At 43.9% G+C, this 22,085-nt stretch overlaps 1 protein-coding gene across 1 annotated transcript in view; it reads left to right on the top strand.

Moving 5' to 3' along the window:
* Nucleotides 1–22,085, top strand: part of LOC311117479 (plexin-A4-like) — a gene marked incomplete at both ends in the record, with an annotated part of 37,339 nt that overhangs the window by 13,285 nt on the left and 1,969 nt on the right. Inside the window, 9 exons of the mRNA XM_084192402.1 lie at nt 4,741–4,892; nt 5,930–6,062; nt 6,779–6,915; nt 9,275–9,442; nt 9,771–9,864; nt 15,592–15,831; nt 16,219–16,371; nt 19,252–19,486; nt 20,933–21,075. Of these exons, the coding sequence (XP_084048528.1) occupies nt 4,741–4,892; nt 5,930–6,062; nt 6,779–6,915; nt 9,275–9,442; nt 9,771–9,864; nt 15,592–15,831; nt 16,219–16,371; nt 19,252–19,486; nt 20,933–21,075 (1,455 nt within the window). The remainder of the gene's footprint in view (nt 1–4,740; nt 4,893–5,929; nt 6,063–6,778; nt 6,916–9,274; nt 9,443–9,770; nt 9,865–15,591; nt 15,832–16,218; nt 16,372–19,251; nt 19,487–20,932; nt 21,076–22,085) is intronic.

Here is a 22,085-nt window from a genome sequence, read left to right as displayed (position 1 = left end):
AGGCTCAGTGTGGTAACCAGGCTCAGTGTGGTAACCTGGCTTAGTGTGGTAACCTGGCTCAGTGTTGTAACCAGGCTCCATTCCCACTGGCCTCAAAGACTTGCCTTCTCAAACCACACCTGACAAGTGGAGGCAATGGCAGAAACTGCATGGACACAGTTGAGTGCTGCATGGTGTAATATTGACCACTTCAATTCAGGCCCCTCATATCCAGAGTAATCAAGGGGCCAAGGAAAGGGTTTGGAACAAGTCCATATGTACAGTAGTTTATATTCTGGTCTGAATCTAGCATGGATTTATCCTCTGTTCTGTCCATGCATAATGCCTTGCCTGACTGTAACAGGAGCATATTGTAGCCCTCTCACGTACCCATAACACTGTCACTCTGTGATGACGGGGGGCTTTTTAAGGCCCCTCAGCCCAGCCCTCGGCCCCTAATGCATTCTAATGCTGCTCATTACGGTGACATCTCTCCATGAATAATCATCACTCTCTCTTCTCCAGATAGAGAATCTACTGCATCACAATTCTCCAGATAGAGAAGAGAGACAGAACGGGAGAGAGTGATTAAGTGTTTGACTCCACCAACCGTCAATTAGCTTGTCAAAGTCACAAATCTAATCAGCTGCTCATCCCGCTAATGAAAGAGACCCATCATCTCTCACTCTCTCTCTCTCTCTCTCTCTCTCTCTCTCTCTCTCTCTCTCTCTCTCTCTCTCTCTCTCTCTCTCTCTCTCTCTCTTGTTCTCCCGCTCTCTCTCTCCTCCTTGCTAGATGGAAAAGATCCATAATGCATTGCAGTGTCTGTTAATTGCATGCATTGTGATGCAGTAGATTGTTCCCACAGGGTTTCCCTATTCCATCACCACATCAGCAGGGGACAGACTCTATTATTTCACCACCAGTGGCAGTTAGTTGATGTACTGTCTATTGTGAACGGCGGCCGAACCAGTCATGCAGTGAGATAACACTGCCCCTCCCTCCACTTTATTTTCCCATTGGCTGGCGGTTACCTTTTCAGCGTCTGTAATTGGATAGCACCGTATCTGTATAGCAACACCAACCCACTGACCTCATCAGTATAGTTTGTACCAAGGGTCTGGCGTACCTGATAACTCACTATATTCTGATCATGCCTTGATGTACGTAGATAGGGATATAAGCTAAGTTGTCAGCATTCACATTTGTCCCTAAATGCTTACCTATATAGATATGGATTGCCACAATACGCTGTTTCTCTCTCTCACACACACACACACTTTGGCGACTGTACCTCCATTCCACTGAGAGGGGTCCTAGCCTGTCAGTGAGGAATGACCTCCACAGAGCATTAATAATGAGACCTCTAACCCCAGTGGGAGATCACTATTTGCCAGGGAAGAATGACATTGGGACCTGAAGGTGCTTAATTTGTCATAGATGGATTGGAGGTCCTGGACAGTGTCCATTTCATACATTCAGCAGCTTGCCTCTGGGACAGATACTATTAGGGGCCAACACTAATCAATCTGTTAAAACATGGATAGATGTCTGAAGTGTTCTGCACCAGTGGAACATCTAACAGATCAATCTATTAGGAAGACCTACACTCCTTTATGAGTTAGTCATGCTGTCTAGACCAATACTCCGTTATGAGTTAGTCATGCTGTCTAGACCAATACTCCGTTATGAGTTAGTCATGCTGTCTAGACCAATACTCCGTTATGAGTTAGTCATGCTGTCTAGACCAATACTCCTTTATGAGTTAGTCATACTGTCTAGACCAACACTTCTTCATGAGTTAGTCATTTTGTCTAGACCAATACTCCTTTATGAGTTAGTCATACTGTCTAGACCAACTCTCCTTTATGAGTTAGTCATGTTGTGTGTAGACCAACTCTCCTTTATGAGTTACTCATGTTGTGTGTAGACCAACTCTCCTTTATGAGTTACTCATGCTGTCTAGACCTACACTCCTTTATGAGTTAGTCATACTGTCTAGACCTACACTCCTTTATGAGTTAGTCATGCTGTGTGTCGTGACATGACTTTCTTTAATAGGGTGACTGTTATTCATCGAATCAACTAACTATGTTTAATTGTCACTCGATTAAATTAATCATGTAACAATTAACTCATTAGGAATTTGGGGCACCACGGAATACGTTGTTTAACAAGTTACCATCTCCTGAATTAAACTCTTAGAAGATATATATGTTATATATCGATTACAGTCACTTATTAAATAATTACCTCTTATCAGTCTCATTCTGAAAGTCGCATAATCCTTGAACCTACAAGAACCCTAACCTTATTGATGAATCAGCAATACACAAATTGGCTTAATTATTTATTTACTAACTAACTAACTAAATAATAACACAATACAAACACACACACACACATAGGTTATGGATTACTAATGTAATACAATGAAAACAGGTCCCTAGTGGACTGGATTAACAATAGCATGAATGCTTGGAAGGGAGAGACAGAGATTCAAACTATCATTGATACTTTGGAAACTACACTCACGGAAATATAAATGTTTAGCACCCACTCATTCTGATTAGAAATGCAACATGTATTTACGTGTAGCTGTCCACGACAGTTGAGTTGATGATGTAGGACTCTGGTTTGCCCACCAGAGATCCCAATGTCCTTGGTAGAGTTTCTGGTCGTAGTGGTGGTTAGAATGGATACTTCAGCGTACCCTGTAGTTCGTAGAGTTGATCTGTTAGAATAAATAATTCAGATGTACCAACGGTTGTCTGAGAGGGATTGTCCTTCCCAACTCGTGTCTTTAGTGAAAGTTCTCTAGACGACTATACATGCCATCTGCAGACTGAGATGATAAGGTTTAGTGCGTTCTCTTCTTCTTCACCTCGTGTAGAGGTTGAGAGTTTCAGAGTTTCTCCATTTCAAACGTATGGACTACCGTCTCATGTTTTCTGGTCTTTCTGGTCTAACCATTTTGTAACGTTTAGCTCACGCTTCACGTCTGCTGGTCTGTAGAGTGTCAACCATTTTAAGCCGTGGGGCTTCCTGGTCTAACCATTTAAGCCATGTAGCTTCAATTTCAAGCTTCCTGGTCTGGTAGAAATTCAACCATTTGCAACATCCGGCTTATACCGTAATCTGCTTGGTCTGAGGTGAATTTCGTCATGAGGGGTTTTATACTTGAGTGGAAAAGGGGGCGTTTCATCATGTTTGTGCTCATCTGGGCGTGGCCACTGACTGACAAATCAATATGGAAAACAATTATCTCATCTAGAATGCTAAAATCACATTGTTATCTTCACAAAAGTATTATTATACTTAACCATTTGTTTTATACAACAATTAGATGCAAACCTCATAACTGGGAAGTGTACACCCCCAGAGATACAGTTATGTTATTCCACCGTCTTTAATGTCATCACAACATAGTAACGAATTTGACATGATTGTTCTTTAAGTCCCCACCGACCATTTCCCACATTCTTTGAAGTAGGAATATTGTTTCACTATCCACTTTTGGATGTTGGAGTCTTGGCGGGAAGACTTCCTTTGTTCCATAGGGAAATTCCCTCTCCCAATACTGCATGGCACGGAAAATAACGTTTCTGTAAGGAATTTACGACCGGTCATAAAACTTGCCCCCAGGAAAGGGGTGTTCAAACCTTTTCCTAGCCGGCATCTTTGATCCTCAACCCATGAGGGCAAGTCATGACGTGTGTAGACTGTTCAATAGACTAGAAATAGAAGATCCTGTCTTGACCCCCTCGTGTATTTCTCTAACCTCTCCATTTTTCTTTTTACTGCTCTCTCTGTTTCTCTTCTTTCTTTCTTTCTTTCTTTCTTTCTTTCTTTCTTTCTTTCTTTCTTTCTTTCTTTCTTTCTTTCTTTCTTTCTTTCTTTCTTTCTTTCTCTCGCACTCTCTCTCTCTCACTCACTCACTCTGACCCAAACACTGGGTTGCACACACCTAATCCCTCATATCAGATCTGCCCGGGCATTGTCTTGGCAGCGAGCCACGGCTGGCGTGATGACCTCACCTGGCCAAAACAGGGCGAACGCGGGGAATAGCTTAATCTAATTGGCTGGCAGCGGATCGGCGTTATCGCGCGCCATTGGGGAGCTTCCTCATGACAGCAAGGCTGAGTGGGTTTTTAATCAGGGCCGGTTAACAAGCCCTCTAACTAAGACCCTACACACCGCCCTAGAGATAGCACTGTACTGCTTCTGATCCAGATTAAGGCTATGTCCCAGATGCAACTCCCTACATAATGCACTACTTTTGACCAAAGCCCTGATCAAAAGTAGTGCACTATATAGGGAATAGGGTGCCATTTGGGATGCAGCCCAGACCCTTGTGTTTGACCCAAAGTCAGATGAATTAGGAATAGAGGAGAGGGGGTTTCATGGTTTCATGCTCAATGCGTGGTGGAGATTTTAACGCACAGCATTATGGGCATTCTGACTAATTGGGACTTAGCTGTATGGAGAGACAGACAGCTGCTGTCATTAATAGAGTTATCAGCAAGGCAGTGCCATTCATAAAGATTTATGAAACTAAACACCATCATAAGCAATTGGATCATGAATCTCCTCTCCCCTGTAACTATTACCCAGGTCAGCTCGTTGCTGCAAATGAGAATATGATCTCAGTCAACTTACCTGGTGAAGTAAACTTAGGAAGTTGGCATCACTACGCTAAGCTATCAGCCTGTCTCTTGTTGTTAATAATAAGCATTCCTGTTTTGTCTATGTTTTTCCCAGATCACTCCACTGCGGGGGCCTCGGGAAGGGGGCACCCTGGTAACCATCCGGGGGGAGAACCTGGGCCTGGACTTCAGTGAGATCCAGGGGAACGTCAGGGTGGCAGAGGTGGACTGTACCCCCGTCCGCGAGGGATACATCCCCGCAGAACAGTGAGTACATGGTCACAGTCATTCCAAATAATGGGATGACCACAGACCACAGTGCAACCTCTTAGACATAAGGTCATTTGAGTCGTACTCAGTCACTACTGAATCACGGTCACGTTCTCTCTGACCGCACCTCAACCACACCTCAACCACAGAACAACCCCTCAGGCATATGGTCATCTGATTCAGTGTATGATTCCGAGGGAGTGTGACTGGGCGGTGACTTAACCAATAAACAGAAACACCAAGGTGTGCTGTAAAGTCAGTCACTAAGCTACCAGAGTAATTGGAGAGGGTTGGTGGAAGGTCAAAGTCACATCTCAAAGTTGGCATTTAGATTCTGATGCGTTTGGACAAAAGAAAGGCCAACTCAGACAATAACAGACCACGCTAATCAAGATTTCATACACACATACATGCACACACACATACCCACACACACACCCTTATCAAGTGAGCTCTCCATTGAACTCCAGTAGACAGTTTGCTGCAGTGCTGTTGTGTGAGTTCATTCTGCTGTGCAGCACTGATTTTAAACCATCCAGCAGAGAGGGGCTTTAGAAGAACCCACCTAATCCCAGGTTAAGACTTGAATATAATAATGTGTTATCTGGCAGGGATTTGAAGGCCCCATGCTGCCGATTCGCTGCCAAAAACTAAATTCTTATTAATATGACCTTAAAAGCCTTCCTCCTCTATTCACTACCTCAGTATTCACTACCTCAGCGTTCCTATAGAGAAGGGCTGGGATTATTATTTTGTAAGGGTAAAGAGCTAGGTTTGTTGAGAAGCCGCTTTAAACACTTTCAACAGTTTGAGTTCATTTGATGTGTGGCACTGACCTGTCATTTTATTAAAGGTGTGGATTAGACTTTGTCCAATTTTTCAACCAAAATGTGTATTCTGTATTAAAATCATGGGAATGAGAAAGAGGAAATTAAGCAATGCTGTGTGTGTGCGCGCGCGTGCGTGCATGCGTGTCTGTGCATAACTGCATTGTAGAAGCATAATGAATCATCAACACTTCCTCCTGTTTGTAGGATAGTGTGTGAGATGGCAGTGGCAACACCGAGCCAGTTCGCCAACTACGTGGAGGTGTGTGTGGGGGGTGTGGGGGTCAGAGAGTGTCCAAAGGAGTTCAGGGCCATATCCTCCAAGTACTACTACTTTGTGGTGAGTAATATCTCTCAGACCAACATATACTGTAGAGGCAGGAAGTATGTGTCTGGCACATGAAGAGAACATACTGTATATTTTTTATTAAAAAAAAATTATAACATACAGGAGTTTTGTCATGGTTGGAAAAAGTCATTATAGAATATAGATTATAGAATGTATGTAGTTCACTTAGTTGTGATCTATCAATCCCTAGGCTATGTAATTGATTCAATTCTGACATTGTATTCTATGTAGACTGTGTTGTTTGTTTGTCTCACTGTGTCGTACGAGCTGTACTCAGCACCTCCCTACATACAACACTAGTGTGAGGAGACTGGCAGTTCTTCATGACTCCAGGGTAAAAATGGACAGAGAATGGCCATAAAAGCTGCTTTTTACACACACACACACACACACTCCGCACTCTCACCCAATGAAATACAGCCTAATCGTTACCATTATGTGCATGTTTTATGCAGCGTTATCAATTTAACACACATACATTAAGGGGAGCTTTATTTCTTAACAGGCTCATATAACAGGATTACATGATGTTAGGTTAGATGTCGTACCATGAAAATACACTGATTATGAGATTATTATGAGATTATGACTGGAGTGAGATTTATACTAGTTCCTGTTCTGTTCTCTCACTGTGATGTGATTGGTTGACATTATTTTTATCGACACATCTGATTGGATGATTTTTGACCTTGATCTTTGATCCCTAGGTCCCCAGACTGATCCGCCTGAAGCCCAGCCGAGGGCCCGTCTCCGGGGGAACCATCGTCAACATCACCGGTAGCAACCTGGACGCCGGGAGCAACGTGTCCATCATGTTCAAAGACCAGAAGTGCACCTATCACAGGTGGGCAGGCGGGAGGGGCCAATCAGATTATCGGCCAATCACATTATCTATTACAACTATCTCTGAGTCTGATCTGTCCGTCACTCAAGAGTGGATCAGGGGCATTGATTTTTGTAAGGAGGGAGAGAGCGAGAGAGCGAGAGAGCGAGAGAGCGAGAGAGCGAGAGAGAGAGCGAGAGAGAGAGAGAGAGAGAGGGGGGGGTGGGGACCTTTGGCCAATCAGATGATCTATCCCATCTATTCACATCTACAGTGGGGAAAAAAAGTATTTAGTCAGCCACCAATTGTGCAAGTTCTCCCACTTAAAAAGATGAGAGAGGCCTGTAATTTTCATCATAGGTACACGTCAACTATGACAGACAAAATGAGAGAAAAAAATCCAGAAAATCACATTGTAGGATTTTTAATGAATTTATTTGCAAATTATGGTGGAAAATAAGTATTTGGTCAATAACAAAAGTTTCTCAATACTTTGTTATATACCCTTTGTTGGCAATGACACAGGTCAAACGTTTTCTGTAAGTCTTCACAAGGTTTTCACACACTGTTGCTGGTATTTTGGCCCATTCCTCCATGCAGATCTCCTCTAGAGCAGTGATGTTTTGGGGCTGTCGCTGGGCAACACGGACTTTCAACTCCCTCCAAAGATTTTCTATGGGGTTGAGATCTGGAGACTGGCTAGGCCACTCCAGGACCTTGAAATGCTTCTTACGAAGCCACTCCTTCGTTGCCCGGGCGGTGTGTTTGGGATCATTGTCATGCTGAAAGACCCAGCCACGTTTCATCTTCAATGCCCTTGCTGATGGAAGGAGGTTTTCACTCAAAATCTCACGATACATGGCCCCATTCATTCTTTCCTTTACACGGATCAGTCGTCCTGGTCCCTTTGCAGAAAAACAGCCCCAAAGCATGATGTTTTCACCCCCATGCTTCACAGTAGGTATGGTGTTCTTTGGATGCAACTCAGCATTCTTTGTCCTCCAAACACGACGAGTTGAGATTTTACCAAAAAGTTAAATTTTGGTTTCATCTGACCATATGACATTTTCCCAATCCTCTTCTGGATGCACTCTAGCAAACTTCAGACGGGCCTGGACATGTACTGGCTTAAGCAGGGGGACACGTCTAGCACTGCAGGATTTGAGTCCCTGGCGGCGTAGTGTGTTACTGATGGTAGGCTTTGTTACTTTGGTCCCAGCTCTCTGCAGGTCATTCACTAGGTCCCCCCGTGTGGTTCTGGGATTTTTGCTCACCGTTCTTGTGATCATTTTGACCCCACAGGGTGAGATCTTGCATGGAGCCCCAGATCGAGGGAGATTATCAGTGGTCTTGTATGTCTTCCATTTCCTAATAATTGCTCCCACAGTTGATTTCTTCAAACCAAGCTGCTTACCTATTGCAGATTCAGTCTTCCCAGCCTGGTGCAGGTCTACAATTTTGTATCTGGTGTCCTTTGACAGCTCTTTGGTCTTGGCCATAGTGGAGTTTGGAGTGTGACTGTTTGAGGTTGTGGACAGGTGTCTTTTATACTGATAACAAGTTCAAACAGGTGCCATTAATACAGGTAACGAGTGGAGGACAGAGGAGCCTCTTAAAGAAGAAGTTACAGGTCTGTGAGAGCCAGAAATCTTGCTTCTTTGTAGGTGACCAAATACTTATTTTCCACCATAATTTGCAAATAAATTCATAAAAAATCCTACAATGTGATTTTCTGGATTTTTTTTTCTCAATTTGTCTGTCATAGTTGACGTGTACCTATGATGAAAATTACAGGCCTCTCTCATCTTTTTAAGTGGGAGAACTTGCACAATTGGTGGCTGACTAAATACTTTTTTCCCCCACTGTATCTCTGAGTCTGATCTTCTGTCACTCAAGAGGTGATCAGCTGTGTCTGTTGTCATCCTCTGGCCCTGTGGTGAAAATCCATAGCGACATTAAGACTTCTGAAAGACTTCCTGATCCCTAATCAATAACGTCTATAAAAATCAGACCGAGTCAACGGCTTCCGCCGCCGTTGCCATCACAACCCCCAATAAAAATAAAGGATGAGATCACCTGCTGGCTGCCTAGCAGAGGGATGTCTTGAGGACATTCCTAAAGTTAAAAAAGTGTATTTGATTCTACTGTTGAGGCTCGTTGTTGATTTGAAGCAGGATTCTGTGAAGTTTTCATATGAATACCTCATGACATTTCCCCTTTATTGTTATATATTAGATGCTCAGTAGTCGAGCCCATTATCATAACATAAGCTATATTGTAGTGTAAGTTGGATTTGGTTATAGTTGTCCTTTAAGGTAGTATTATGGCAGACCGGTGAGATCATGGAGGTAAAATACTTCTCTCTCTCTCTCTGCCATAGGAGGGGCGGCCAGTGGATCACGTGTCGCTCCCACGCCTCGCTGCAGGGCTATGGAAACGTCAGTGTGTCAGTGACGGTGGACAAGGCCCGGCTCCAGAAAGACTTGAAGTTTGAGTACGTGGAGGACCCCACTATCATCAAGCTGGAACCCGAGTGGAGCATCTTCAGGTAAGATGACAGGAGAGCAGGAAATGGGACCATTCGGGCAATTATAAAAGCAAATCATAACCCAGGATAGTGGACTGTGAGGGTGATTAGCACCAATCAGAAAGGAACATCCTAAGGGCTTCGTGAGAGTTTGATTCAGATGCTGCCATTTGTTTCTGGATTATTTAATGTTCATACTAGTGTTGTCACAATACCAGAATTTGGACCTTGATTAATACCCAATTCATGTGTGTTACTGAACTGTGATTGAAGGTACTGAGAAAGTGTGAGTGTGTGACCAAGTAGGGCATGGTGGTGCCTCTCCCTCTCTCCCCTTTCTCTACCACAGTGGGCACACACCTGTGACCGTGACCGGCACCAACCTGGACATCATACAGAGCCCGCTTATCAGAGCCAAGTACAATGGTCGAGAGACAGTCAACGTGAGTAGAACCCTCAACCCCTCAACCCGGACATGGTCAATGAGAGGTCAAAGACACCTCTAACCAACGGTCAATAGCCTCAACCCTTATACACTGGAAACCAATGAAAATCCTCCAGATATGTTATCCAAGTCTGGAACGGATAGCGTTGTATGGCCAAGGAATGCACTCTTACAACAGAGAGACAAAGAGGTTATATTACAGTAGATCCTAATAACAGAGAAAGCCCTGTTTCCCTGTATCCCTCCACCCCAGACAGAAAGCCCTGTTTTCCTGTATCCCTCCACCCTAGAAAAAAATGAAGTTTCCCTGTATCCCTCCACCCCAGAAAGAAAACCCTGTTTCCCTGTATCCCTCCACCCTAGACAGAAAGCCCTGTTTCCCTGTATCCCTCCATCACAGACAGAAATACCTGTTTCCCTGTATCCCTCCACCCCAGACAGAAAGCCCTGTTCCCCTGTATCCGTCCACCCAGACAGAAATTCCAGTTTCCCTGGTTCTCTCCACCCCAGACAGAAAGCCTTGATTTCCTGTATCCCTCCACCCCGACAGAAAAAAAAGAAAATGAGGTAAACCATACAGAAACCAAACTATCAGATTCCCCCTCCCACAGACTGGAACCACACAGTACCCATGGGAGTTCTCTAACCAGCCCTGAGATCTGATCTGAGGTCTGATTGAAAGGCATGGGGAGAGACAAAAGGCAGTAATGCTATCTTCCTGGCCCATCGAAGAGACCGCCACCGTTCTGCAGCTGTGCTCCAATAGGATAAGCTTAGGGAGCCATTGTTGCTCCAAGTACAGACGGCCGCACTTCAAAAGCCCCCTTGAATCAAAATCCGGCATATTCGCCAAGTTAATTTGCCACATCCCAGTTTCTCATTTTCGGCTATGATCTTTGCAACCATTTGATACTGCCTGGGCGATATATATAAATAACCATGTCTGTTTTGAAAATACTTCCCCACTATCTGAACAATTCTCTCACACACACACACACACACACACACACACAGCGTTCTCTGCAGTTACAGACGTGTGACGTACTCCGACACCAGGTCAGCCACACCCCACAAGGTTTGTCAGTTTTGATGTACCGCCGTCGTGAGGAACCAATTAAAATGACAGGTTTTTCTCAGAGGGGGATTTGTTTCAGTAGGGGACCATGTAGCAGAGGTTATAGTGGAGATATGAAATGCCTCAGAGCTTCTCCAGGTGGGGATGTTTTGCTAGAGGCCCTCGGCATGTGTTCTGCCACCTACCACACTGTTGATTTTCTCCAAGTCGTGACAAGAGACAGGATATTGAAGGGTGCAGCAATGACAGTAACAGATTGTCAATGATTGTCACCAATCTTGTTTTTAATGCAGGGAGAGACATGAGTGAAAGGGAAAGAGAGACAGAGGAAGTGTAAGCTAGAGACAAAGTGAGTGAGAGACAATGAGAGAAAATGAGCGAGAGAGAGAGAGAGAGAGAGAGAGAGAGAGAGAGAGAGAGAGAGAGAGATAGAGAGAGAAACAAAGAGCAAGACAGAGATAGAGAATATGAGAGAGATGGTAGGACAGAGAATGAGGAAGTAGGCTAGAGAGAGATACAGAGAGAGTGAGTGATTGAGCCAGAGATAGAGATACAGAGATACAGAGAGAGAGCTGAAAGAGAGAGAGAGAGAGAGAGAGAGAGAGAGAGAGAGAGAGAGAGAGAGAGAGAGAGAGAGAGAGCTGAAAGAGAGAGCGAGAGAAAGAGAGCTGAAAGAGAGAGAGTAAGAGAGAGCTGAAAAAGAGAGAGAGTGAGAGAGGAGTCTTTTTCTAGGGATATGAAGGTGAACGTGGGCTAGTTATCTTCCAGTGAGTCAGCACCATCACACCGGAGCAGATCAAAGGCCCATTGTGCTGAGGAAAGAGACACCACTCTAACTGTTTCGCTGATTTAGGCCTCCTTTGAGGGGAACTCTCAGATGTGTCTGCATTCAGTAGGTGGCGGCCATGTTGAATAGATTAGATGCCACCTCTTCCAGGGCTCTGACTGAAATGTAAACCTGTGATATGAAAGGGACCGTAATGACTGCAGACTGACTGCAGACCTGCTGTGGTTGGCTTCGGGAGATCTGTCTACAAGGGCCTGTTAGGTAGAGTTGTTTCACACCGACTTCTATGTTCTGAGAAGTGAATGTAGTGAAGCCCAGAGCCATGTATTTAGCACAGGAGGTTGGTGGCACCTTAATTGGGGAGGAAGGGCTCGCGGTAATGACTGGAGCAGAATCAGTGGAATGGTGTCAAATACATCAAACACAGGGTTTCCAGGTGTTTGATGCAATTCTATTTGCTCCATTCTGGCCATTATTATGAGCTGTCCTCCCCTCAGCAGCCTCCTGTGGTATTTAGTACATAGTAAAACATGGCTCTGGTCTAGCCTAACTAGGAACAGTACTGAATATTAGTTGTAAAGCGTGCCGAGAGCATAAATAGATACAATCACACACTCGGCTAATGCATTTCAGAGGTTGTTTTCAATCGAATGAAAGTAACCTTTTTGATGCTATTCCCAATGCCTTTGACCATGTATCAAACACTAACATAACATCTTTATCATAGGTAGAACTGGTGGAGTTATGTCGCACATGCAGCTAACAGAAACATATGGAAATGTCTGCTCTACCCAAAATTACAACCAAATTATTGCAGCATTACCGCAAAAATGGAAGAGGAAAGTGGAAGGGGGAAAAAGTAAGGAACTTGTCTGCCGGCCCTGCATTAAAGACCATAATTGGTTAAAGAAAATTGTGATAAATAAAAAGGTATACCAGTTTCATTTAAGGACCAAAGGATTGACAGCCGTCCCATATAAATTAGATTGCAAAATAGTTGGGAAGAGATTTTTGACGTACCGATTCCATGGCAAATGGTTTATGAACTGTTACGCAAAACGGATTCAATTTAAATTATTATACAAAATTCTTGCAACCAATAGAATGTTATTTATATGGGGGACACAATCTTCCCAGCTCTGCAGATTTTGCTGCGAAGAGACAGAATCACTAGATCATTTGTCTTGGTACTGTCCATTTGTAGCTTGTTTTTGGTCACAGGTCCAGGAAGGATTGCAATATTTACCTGGAGCTAACCCTGCAGATAGCACTACTGGGTGATCTGAAAGGTCATAGTCAATCGATCAATAATATAATAATAATTTTAGCAAAATTGTTTATTTTCAATTTACAATCTATAGAAACAATGAGAATAGAAGGGTTCAGAACCTTTGTGAAACATCACAGTACAGTTGAGAAATATATGGCAAGTAGAAATCCAATATGGATGGTGTTAAGAGATGGGAGGGGTTGAATGGAGCTGAAAGTTGGGACTAATAACAACTAATAACAACAAAATAACTACTGTAAAACATACTAGGTCCATAACAAGTATATAGGTTGAGAACTTTTGTGAAAGAGCACAGTTTGGGAGATATGGCATGTAGAGGCAAACTGGATGGACATCATGTGGTCCTCTGTAGCTCAGCTGGTAGAGCACGGCGCTTGTAACGCCAAGGTAGTGGGTTCGATCCCCGGGACCACCCATACACAAAAAATGTATGCATGCATGACTGTAAGTCGCTTTGGATAAAAGTGTCTGCTAAATGGCTTATTATTATTATGAAAATGATCAAAGAGGTTGAGGAAGTTCAGGAGTAAAAACAAACAAAATATAATTATTGTAAAATTGACTGTGTCCATAAACTGTATTAAGTATGTATAAGCTGGAAGTAGAGGCCTAAGCGTTGTCGTTCACTAGTTTACTCCAATTAGGGGAGGGGTGGTGGGGTTGGAAAGTAATAAAGGAAAATACATTATAAAAAATCATTTGTACATACAGTGGGGAAAAAAGTATTTAGTCAGCCACCAATTGTGCAAGTTCTCCCACTTAAAAAGATGAGAGGCCTGTAATTTTCATCATAGGTACACGTCAACTATGACAGACAAAATGAGAAAAAAAAATCCAGAAAATCACATCGTAGGATTTTTAATGAATTTATTTGCAAATTATGGTGGAAAATAAGTATTTGGTCAATAACAAAAGTTTCTCAATACTTTGTTATATACCCTTTGTTGGCAATGACACAGGTCAAACGTTTTCTGTAAGTCTTCACAAGGTTTTCACACACTGTTGCTGGTATTTTGGCCCATTCCTCCATGCCGATCTCCTCTAGAGCAGTGATGTTTTGGGGCTGTCGCTGGGCAACACGGACTTTCAATTCCCTCCAAAGATTTTCTATGGGGTTGAGATCTGGAGACTGGCTAGGCCACTCCAGGACCTTGAAATCCTTACGAAGCCACTCCTTCGTTGCCCGGGCGGTGTGTTTGGGATCATTGTCATGCTGAAAGACCCAGCCACATTTCATCTTCAATGCCCTTGCTGATGGAAGGAGGTTTTCACTCAAAATCTCACGATACATGGCCCCATTCATTCTTTCCTTTACACGGATCAGTCGTCCTGGTCCCTTTGCAGAAAAACAGCCCCAAAGCATGATGTTTCCACCCCCATGCTTCACAGTAGGTATGGTGTTCTTTGGTTGCAACTCAGCATTCTTTGTCCTCCAAACACGACGAGTTGAGTTTTTACCAAAAAGTTCTATTTTGGATTCATCTGACCATATGACATTCTCCCAATCCTCTTCTGGATCATCCAAATGCACTCTAGCAAACTTCAGACGGGCCTGGACATGTACTGGCTTAAGCAGGGGGACATGTCTGGCACTGCAGAATTTGAGTCCCTGGCGGCGTAGTGTGTTACTGATGGTAGGCTTTGTTACTTTGGTCCCAGCTCTCTGCAGGTCATTCACTAGGTCCCCCCGTGTGGTTCTGGGATTTTTGCTCACCGTTCTTGTGATCATTTTGACCCCACGGGGTGAGATCTTGCGTGGAGCCCCAGATCGAGGGAGATTATCAGTGGTTTTGTATGTCTTCCATTTCCTAATAATTGTTCCCACAGTTGATTTCTTCAAACCAAGCTGCTTACCTATTGCAGATTCAGTCTTCCCAGCCTGGTGCAGGTCTACAATTTTGTTTCTGGTGTCCTTTGACAGATCTTTGGTCTTGGCCATAGTGGAGTTTGGAGTGTGACTGTTTGAGGTTGTGGACAGGTGTCTTTTATACTGATAACAAGTTACAGGTCTGTGAGAGCCAGAAATCTTGCTTGTTTGTAGGTGACCAAATACTTATTTTCCACCATAATTTGCAAATAAATTCATTAAAAATCCTACAATGTGATTATCTGGATTTTATTTTCTCAATTTGTCTGTCATAGTTGACGTGTACCTTTGATGAAAATTACAGGCCTCTCTCATCTTTTTAAGTGGGAGAACTTGCACAATTGGTGGCTGACTAAATACTTTTTTTCCCCACTGTATATGTATGTATATGTATTTATATGTATGTATGTGTATATGTATGTATTTGTATGTATAAAAAAAACATATCGGGGATTGGAAGTGATGCAGTCAATTACATTGATGGAATTTACAATCTATCTGCAATATTAAAGCTGATCTACCCCTTAAAATCTTGTTTAAAAAAATAATAATCTAGGGACTGATGCTGGAAATTAGCGCAACCTAAAGCACGGCCCGTCCTATGTGTCAATGTTTTAATTGCATCCGTCCCACTATAAAATAAATATACTATAATTACATAAAATAGCGGCCATACTCATCACCCTGTGCCCTCTCCGCCCACAGATATGCCAGGTGTTCAGCTCCATGTCCATGCTGTGCCAGGCCCCAGAGCTGCCCATCAGCCTGGGCAGGCAGAGGGAGGTGCCAGCACGGCCTGATGAGTTTGGCTTCATCCTGGACGACGTGCAGGCCGTGCTGGCCCTCAACAACACAGCGTTCATCTACTACCCCAACCCCGAGTTCGAACCCCTTCATGTGTCCGGGGTGCTGGAGCTCAAGCCTGGCTCACCCATCATACTGAAGGTGAAGGGGGGATTTGTTTATCTCTCTCTCTCACTCACTCACTCACTCACTCACTCACTCACTCACTCACTCACTCACTCACTCACTCTCTCTCTCACATACACATGCATACATACATCACACAGTTTTGTTACATGTTTATATTCTACATAGTCTAGTAATATCAAATGTCCCCTGTAGCTCAGTTGGTAGAGCATGGCGCTTGCAACGCCAGGGTTGTGGGTTCGTTTCCCACGGGGGGCCAGTATGAAAATGTATGCACTCACTAACTGTAAATCGCTTTGGATAAGAGCGTCTGCTAAATGACTAAAATGTAAAATGTATGCATACCATTTTCCAAAAACAATACCTTACCCAGTCCAATATCATGTCCTTCCTGTTTCTCAGGGGCGGAACTTCCTCCCTCCCACCAATACCAATGGCAATAACGGCAAGCTGAACTACACGGTTCTGATTGGAGATAAACCTTGTCTGTTGACCGTGTCAGACAACCAGCTGCTGTGTGAGTCGCCCAACCTGACGGGGCGACACAAAGTCCTGGTGAGTGACACACACACACAGGCACACACACACACTGGTCCCCATTCCACCCCTCCACCCTCCTGCTGTCCCGGGCCAGGCCCAGACTATAATCCAATCGGACCCTTGGGTTATACTGTCCACTCTCATCGTTCGAACAGAGAAACAACAAATAACCATTTCAATAAGAGGGATTAGGCAGACACAAACTCAATAAAGGTTCCATTTGTAGTTCTGAGACGCTTCCTGCTCTGCCACCTGGACCAATGATTGATGGGCAGCAGAAGAAGAGAGAAAGGCCACCAGACGCATTACCGTAAAATAGAGCTAGACAGACAGACAGATAGACAGACAGACATCAAGGCAATATGTCTCTCTCTGCTCTGTTTTATTAGTGTATAACATTGGACCATTCAAGATGCATTTTCTTCCTGCTGATTCACAATTGTCTCATTTCATAAAACCACTTACAGTCGTGGTCAAAAGTTTTGATAATGACACAAGTATTGGTCTTCACAAAGTTTTCTGCTTCAGTGTTTTTAGATATTTTTGTCAGATGTTACTATGGTATACTGAAGTATAATTACAAGCATTCCATAAGTGTCAAAGGCTTATATTGACAATTACATTAAGTTTATGCCAAGAGTCAATATTTGCAGTGTTGACCCTTCTTTTTCAAGACCTCTGCAATCCGCCCTGGCATGCTGTCAATTAACTTCTGGGCCACATCCTGACTGATGGCAGCCCATTCTTGCATAATCAATGCTTGGAGTTTGTCAGAATTTGTGGGGTTTTGTTTGTCCACCCGCCTCTTGAGGATTGACCACAAGTTCTCAATGGGATTAAGGTCTGGGGAGTTTCCTGGCCATGGACCCAACATTTCTGTCACGTTCGTTTAAGGACGGGTCAGACCAAGGCGCAGCGTGAAATGCGTACATGTTTATTTAAATGATAAACACACGACAAAACAACAAACCAACGAAACGTGAAGTCCTAAGGCTACACACAAAACAAGCCTACTCACGGAACAAGATCCTACAACTAATGCATGCCAACAGGCTGCCTAAGTATGATCCCCAATCAGAGACAACGAGCGACAGCTGCCTCTGATTGGGAACCACACCGGCCAACATAGATCTACACATACTAGATCATACACATAGATATACACAACATAGAATATTCACACCCTGACTCAACATATAAGAGTCCCCTGAGTCAGGGCGTGACAATTTCAATGTTTTGTTCCCCGAGCCACTTAGTTATCACTTTTGCCTTATGGCAAGGTGCTCCATCATGCTGGAAAAGGCATTGTTCGTCACCAAACTGTTCTTGGATGGTTGGGAGAAGTTGCTCTCGGAGGATGTGTTGGTACCATTCTTTATTCATGGCTGTGTTCTTAGGCAAAATTGTGAGTGAGCCCACTCCCTTGGCTGAGAAGCAACCCCACACATGAATGGTCTCAGGATGCTTTACTGTTGGCCTGACACAGGACTGATGGTAGCGCTCACCTTGTCTTCTCCGGACAAGCTTTTTTCCGGATGCCCCAAACAATCGGAAAGGGGATTCATCAGAGAAAATGACTTTACCCCAGTCCTCAGCAGTCCAATCCCTGTACCTTTTGCAGAATATCAGTCTGTCCCTGATTTTTTTTCCTGGAGAGAAGTGGCTTCCTCGCTGCCCTTCTTGACACCAGGCCATCCTCCAAAAGTATTTGCCTCACTGTGCGTGCAGATGCACTCACACCTGCCTGCTGCCATTCATGAGCAAGCTCTGCACTGGTGGTGCCCCGATCCCGCAGCTGTATCAACTTTAGGAGACGGTCCTGGCGCTTGCTGGACTTTCTTGGGCGCCCTGAAGCCTTCTTCACAACAATTGAACCTCTCTCCTTGAAGTTCTTGATGATCCGATAAATGGTTGATTTAGGTGCTAACTAGCAGCAATATCCTTGCCTGTGTAGCCCTTTTTGTGCAAAGCAATGATGACGGCACGTGTTTCCTTGCAGGTAACCATGGTTAACAGAGGAAGAACAATGATTTCAATCAACACCCTCCTTTTAAAGTTTCCAGTCTGTTATTCTAACTCAATCAGCATGACAGAGTGATCTCCAGCCTTGTCCTCATCAACACTCTCACCTGTGTTAATGAGAGAATCACTGACATGATGTCAGCTGGTCCTTTTGTGGCAGTGGAAATGTATTTTGGGGATTAAGTTCATTTTCATGGCAAATAGGGACTTTGCAATTAATTGCAATTCATCTGATCACTCTTCATAACATTCTGGAGTATATGCAAATTGCCATCATAAATATCAGTCTGTCCCTGTTTCATAACAACCACTGGAATACGACTTCTGTTTTATGGAATACAACGTTTCTGATGACACCTCCCCAGGAGGTTCACAAAGACAAAAGCTTCAGAATCACGCTTGGGTTATGGTATGCCCCGGTCTCAGTGTGTCCACACAATAACCCCTTTTCCCTCTCCCCTGTCTCTCACCCCTCTCCCCTGTCTCTCACCCCTCTCTCCTGTCTCTCACCCCTCTCCCCTGTCTCTCACCCCTCTCCCCTATCTCTCACCCCTCTCCCCTGTCTCTCACCCTTCTCCCGTGTCTCACCCCCCTCTCTCACCCCTGTCTCTCACCCCTCTCCCCTGTCTCTCACCCCCCTCCCCTGTCTCTCACCCCTCTCCCCTGTCTCTCTCCCCTCTCCCCTCTCCCCTGTGTCTCACCCCTCTCCCGTGTCTCACCCCTCTCTCACCCCTCTCCCCTGTCTCTCACACCTCTCCCCTGTCTCTCACCCCTCTCCCCTGTCTCTCACCCCCTCTCCCCTGTCTTTCACCCCTCTCCCTCACCCCCTCTCCCCTGTCTCTCACCCCCTCTCCCCTGTCTCTCCCTCCCCAGGCCCGTGTGGGCGGCATCGAGTTCTCCCCGGGCGTGGTCCACATCACGTCAGACAGTCCGCTGAGTAGCACAGCCATCATCAGCATCGCCGGCGCCGGCGCCCTGCTCATCTTCTTCATTGTGATAGTGCTCATTGCCTACAAACGCAAGTCACGCGAGAGTGACCTCACCCTGAAGAGGCTGCAGATGCAGATGGACAACCTGGAGTCTCGTGTGGCCCTGGAGTGTAAAGAGGGTAAGGATTCACATTCTAGTGAAGATTCACATTCTAGGAATTCCACTTCTATGTTTCGATAGCTCGGAAAGCAGTCTTTTAGTGTGAATCTTAAAGTGCATTGTGGTGTTTCTAGTATCCAAGTTGTCCAACCAACCACCTGTTGATAATGAGGTGTAAAGAGGGTAAGGGGCCAGGGGTAAGGGAAGGGGGTCAGATCGTTGAGATACACATTATAGTCATTCCATTTCTATGTTTCAGATAGCTTGGTTTGTCAGATCTCAAAGTGCATTGCGGGTTGTCTCTGAACTCTGAATTGACACTGAACTGTGTAAACGGTTCCTGTTAACAATTAAAGGGTTAGAGGTTTTTACAGAGACACTGAACTGTGTAAACTGTTTCTGTTCCCACTGAAAGGGCTAGGGGGTCTTACAGAGAGCCAGGAGTTTTTCCTGACCACATACCTGACCAGGAAAAACTCTGGGCAATTGTTATACTCAGTATCATATGCAGAGTCAGTAACCCATGTAGTGCTATGCTGAACAGTGCACTCCAATGTTATATCTACACCCAGTACTCTCACAGTGGTAGTATATCTCAAAAGACGGTGGTGTAAATTACTTAAGTAAAAATACTTTAAAGTACTACTTAAGTATTTTTGGGGGGTATCTGTACTTTACTTTACTATTTATATTTTGACAACTTTTACTTTTTACTCCATACATTTTCCCTGACACACAAAAGTACCTGTTACAGGAAAATGGTCCAATTCATGCACTTATCAAGAGAACATTCCTGGTCATCTCTACTGCCTCTGATCTGGCGGATCACTATGTACACATGCTTCGTTTGGAAATGATGTGTGAGTGTTGGAGTGTGCAACTGGCTATCCGTAAATAAAAAATACAAGAAAATGGTGCCGTCTGGTTTGCTTAATATAAGGAATTTGAAATGAGTTATACTTTTACTTTGGATACTTAAGTATATTTTAGCAAATACATTTACTTTTTATACTTAAGTATATTTAAAACCAAATACTTTTAGACTTTTACTCAAGTAGTATTTTACTGGGTGACTTTCACCTTTACTTGAGTCATTTTCAATTAAGGTATCTTTACTTTTATTGAAGAATGATAATTGGGTATGTTTTCCACCACTGTCAATAGAAATACTTATAGGTAGAGTCAGCGAAATGACGTTGCATGAGTAGCACCGCAGTTTGCGATGAGTAAGATGCAAGACATCGCTCTCACACAGTTACAGACAGTATCTGCGCATGTGCACGGGTTTGCTTCACGCTGTTACAACGTGGTAGCCATGGGACCAAAACAGCGGAGAAGTTTAGCCTCATGCTCCAAAGCTCTTAGTTGTTGCGGAAATTGACCCACAATGCTGTTTACTTTTTGTATGTACATCATGTCACTGACTCTATCTTTAAGAAGACTGTTTGTCCGTTTATCCCCTCAGCCTTTGCCGAGCTGCAGACAGACATCCATGAGTTGACCAGTGACCTGGACGGAGTGGGCATCCCTTTCCTGGACTACAGGGCCTACACCATGAGGGTCCTCTTCCCTGGCATAGAGGAGCACCCTGTTCTTAGGGACCTGGAGGTAAGAGCTGTCATGTCAACTGCCTGACCAAATATCACAACAGCTGCCCTATCATCTACCTGACTGAATATCACTTCAGTTTAGGTCCTAAACATTGTTCGTCATTAAATCCCTGACATAGAAAAAGTGCTTTCCATCAATGGATTCTCAATCAAATAGAAAAAAAATGTAAAAGTTTAAAAATAAATGAACGGCACAGTGGGGTTACAGGTGAAATTAAAGCTGTCGTTGCTCACGCTCGGTAAACAAATAACACTGTCTTTCATTAGGGCTTGACGTAGCGGTGCTCTTTTTTAAAACCACAGTCAAATCTCCTGTTAGTAATGGTAACAACATGTGACAAGACGGTTTCTCAGAGCCGAGGACAAATTAAAAGTCTAGCAGAGAGAAAAGCAAAACAACCCTGAACTGACAAGCTAGTTATTTATTCCCTAATAACAGTGATGGACAGTGATAATTTAACTTCTTCTAGCTGCGAGTCCCCCATTTCACAGGCTCAGAGTTGACCATGCGGGTGCCTGATGAGAATTCCCCGTTATAAGAAAACTTAATGATGTTTTAATTGGTATAAATGTTCCGTTATATGAGGGGGTTTAATGCAAAATGAAACCTAATGAAAGTAGCAGTGGGCTCATCTCTGGCTGGTGATAGCTGGTTAATTGTTATTGATGTGGGAGATGATACAGGAAATAGCCCTTATTGGGTTTGGAGCGAATAAAGAGTGTATGGGCAATCTCCAATAGTGCACATTCATAATTTGTAGTGTGAATTTGATTGGACTGAATATCTCTCTCTCGCTCTCTCTTTTTGACAGGACTAGAGCTACCGCCATTTCGTGTCAATGGCTCAAATTTACTAATATTAGCGACGACTCTAGGCCTACCTGTTAAATCTGAAGAAGATATACATTGTATTTTACCTCAGAGAATATGGAAAATGGCTGCCTATCTTTTCTCCTGCTTTTGTGATAGTAATCAGTAGGTGGGATGTTGAATGGGAATGTTGTTTGA

Source organism: Coregonus lavaretus (genome assembly GCF_964263955.1).
Source record: "Coregonus lavaretus genome assembly, contig: HAP1_SCAFFOLD_4784, whole genome shotgun sequence".
NCBI lineage: Eukaryota > Metazoa > Chordata > Actinopteri > Salmoniformes > Salmonidae > Coregonus > Coregonus lavaretus.
The sequence above is the reverse complement of the archived record's forward strand: the minus strand, read 5'-3'. Positions and strand labels throughout refer to the sequence as shown.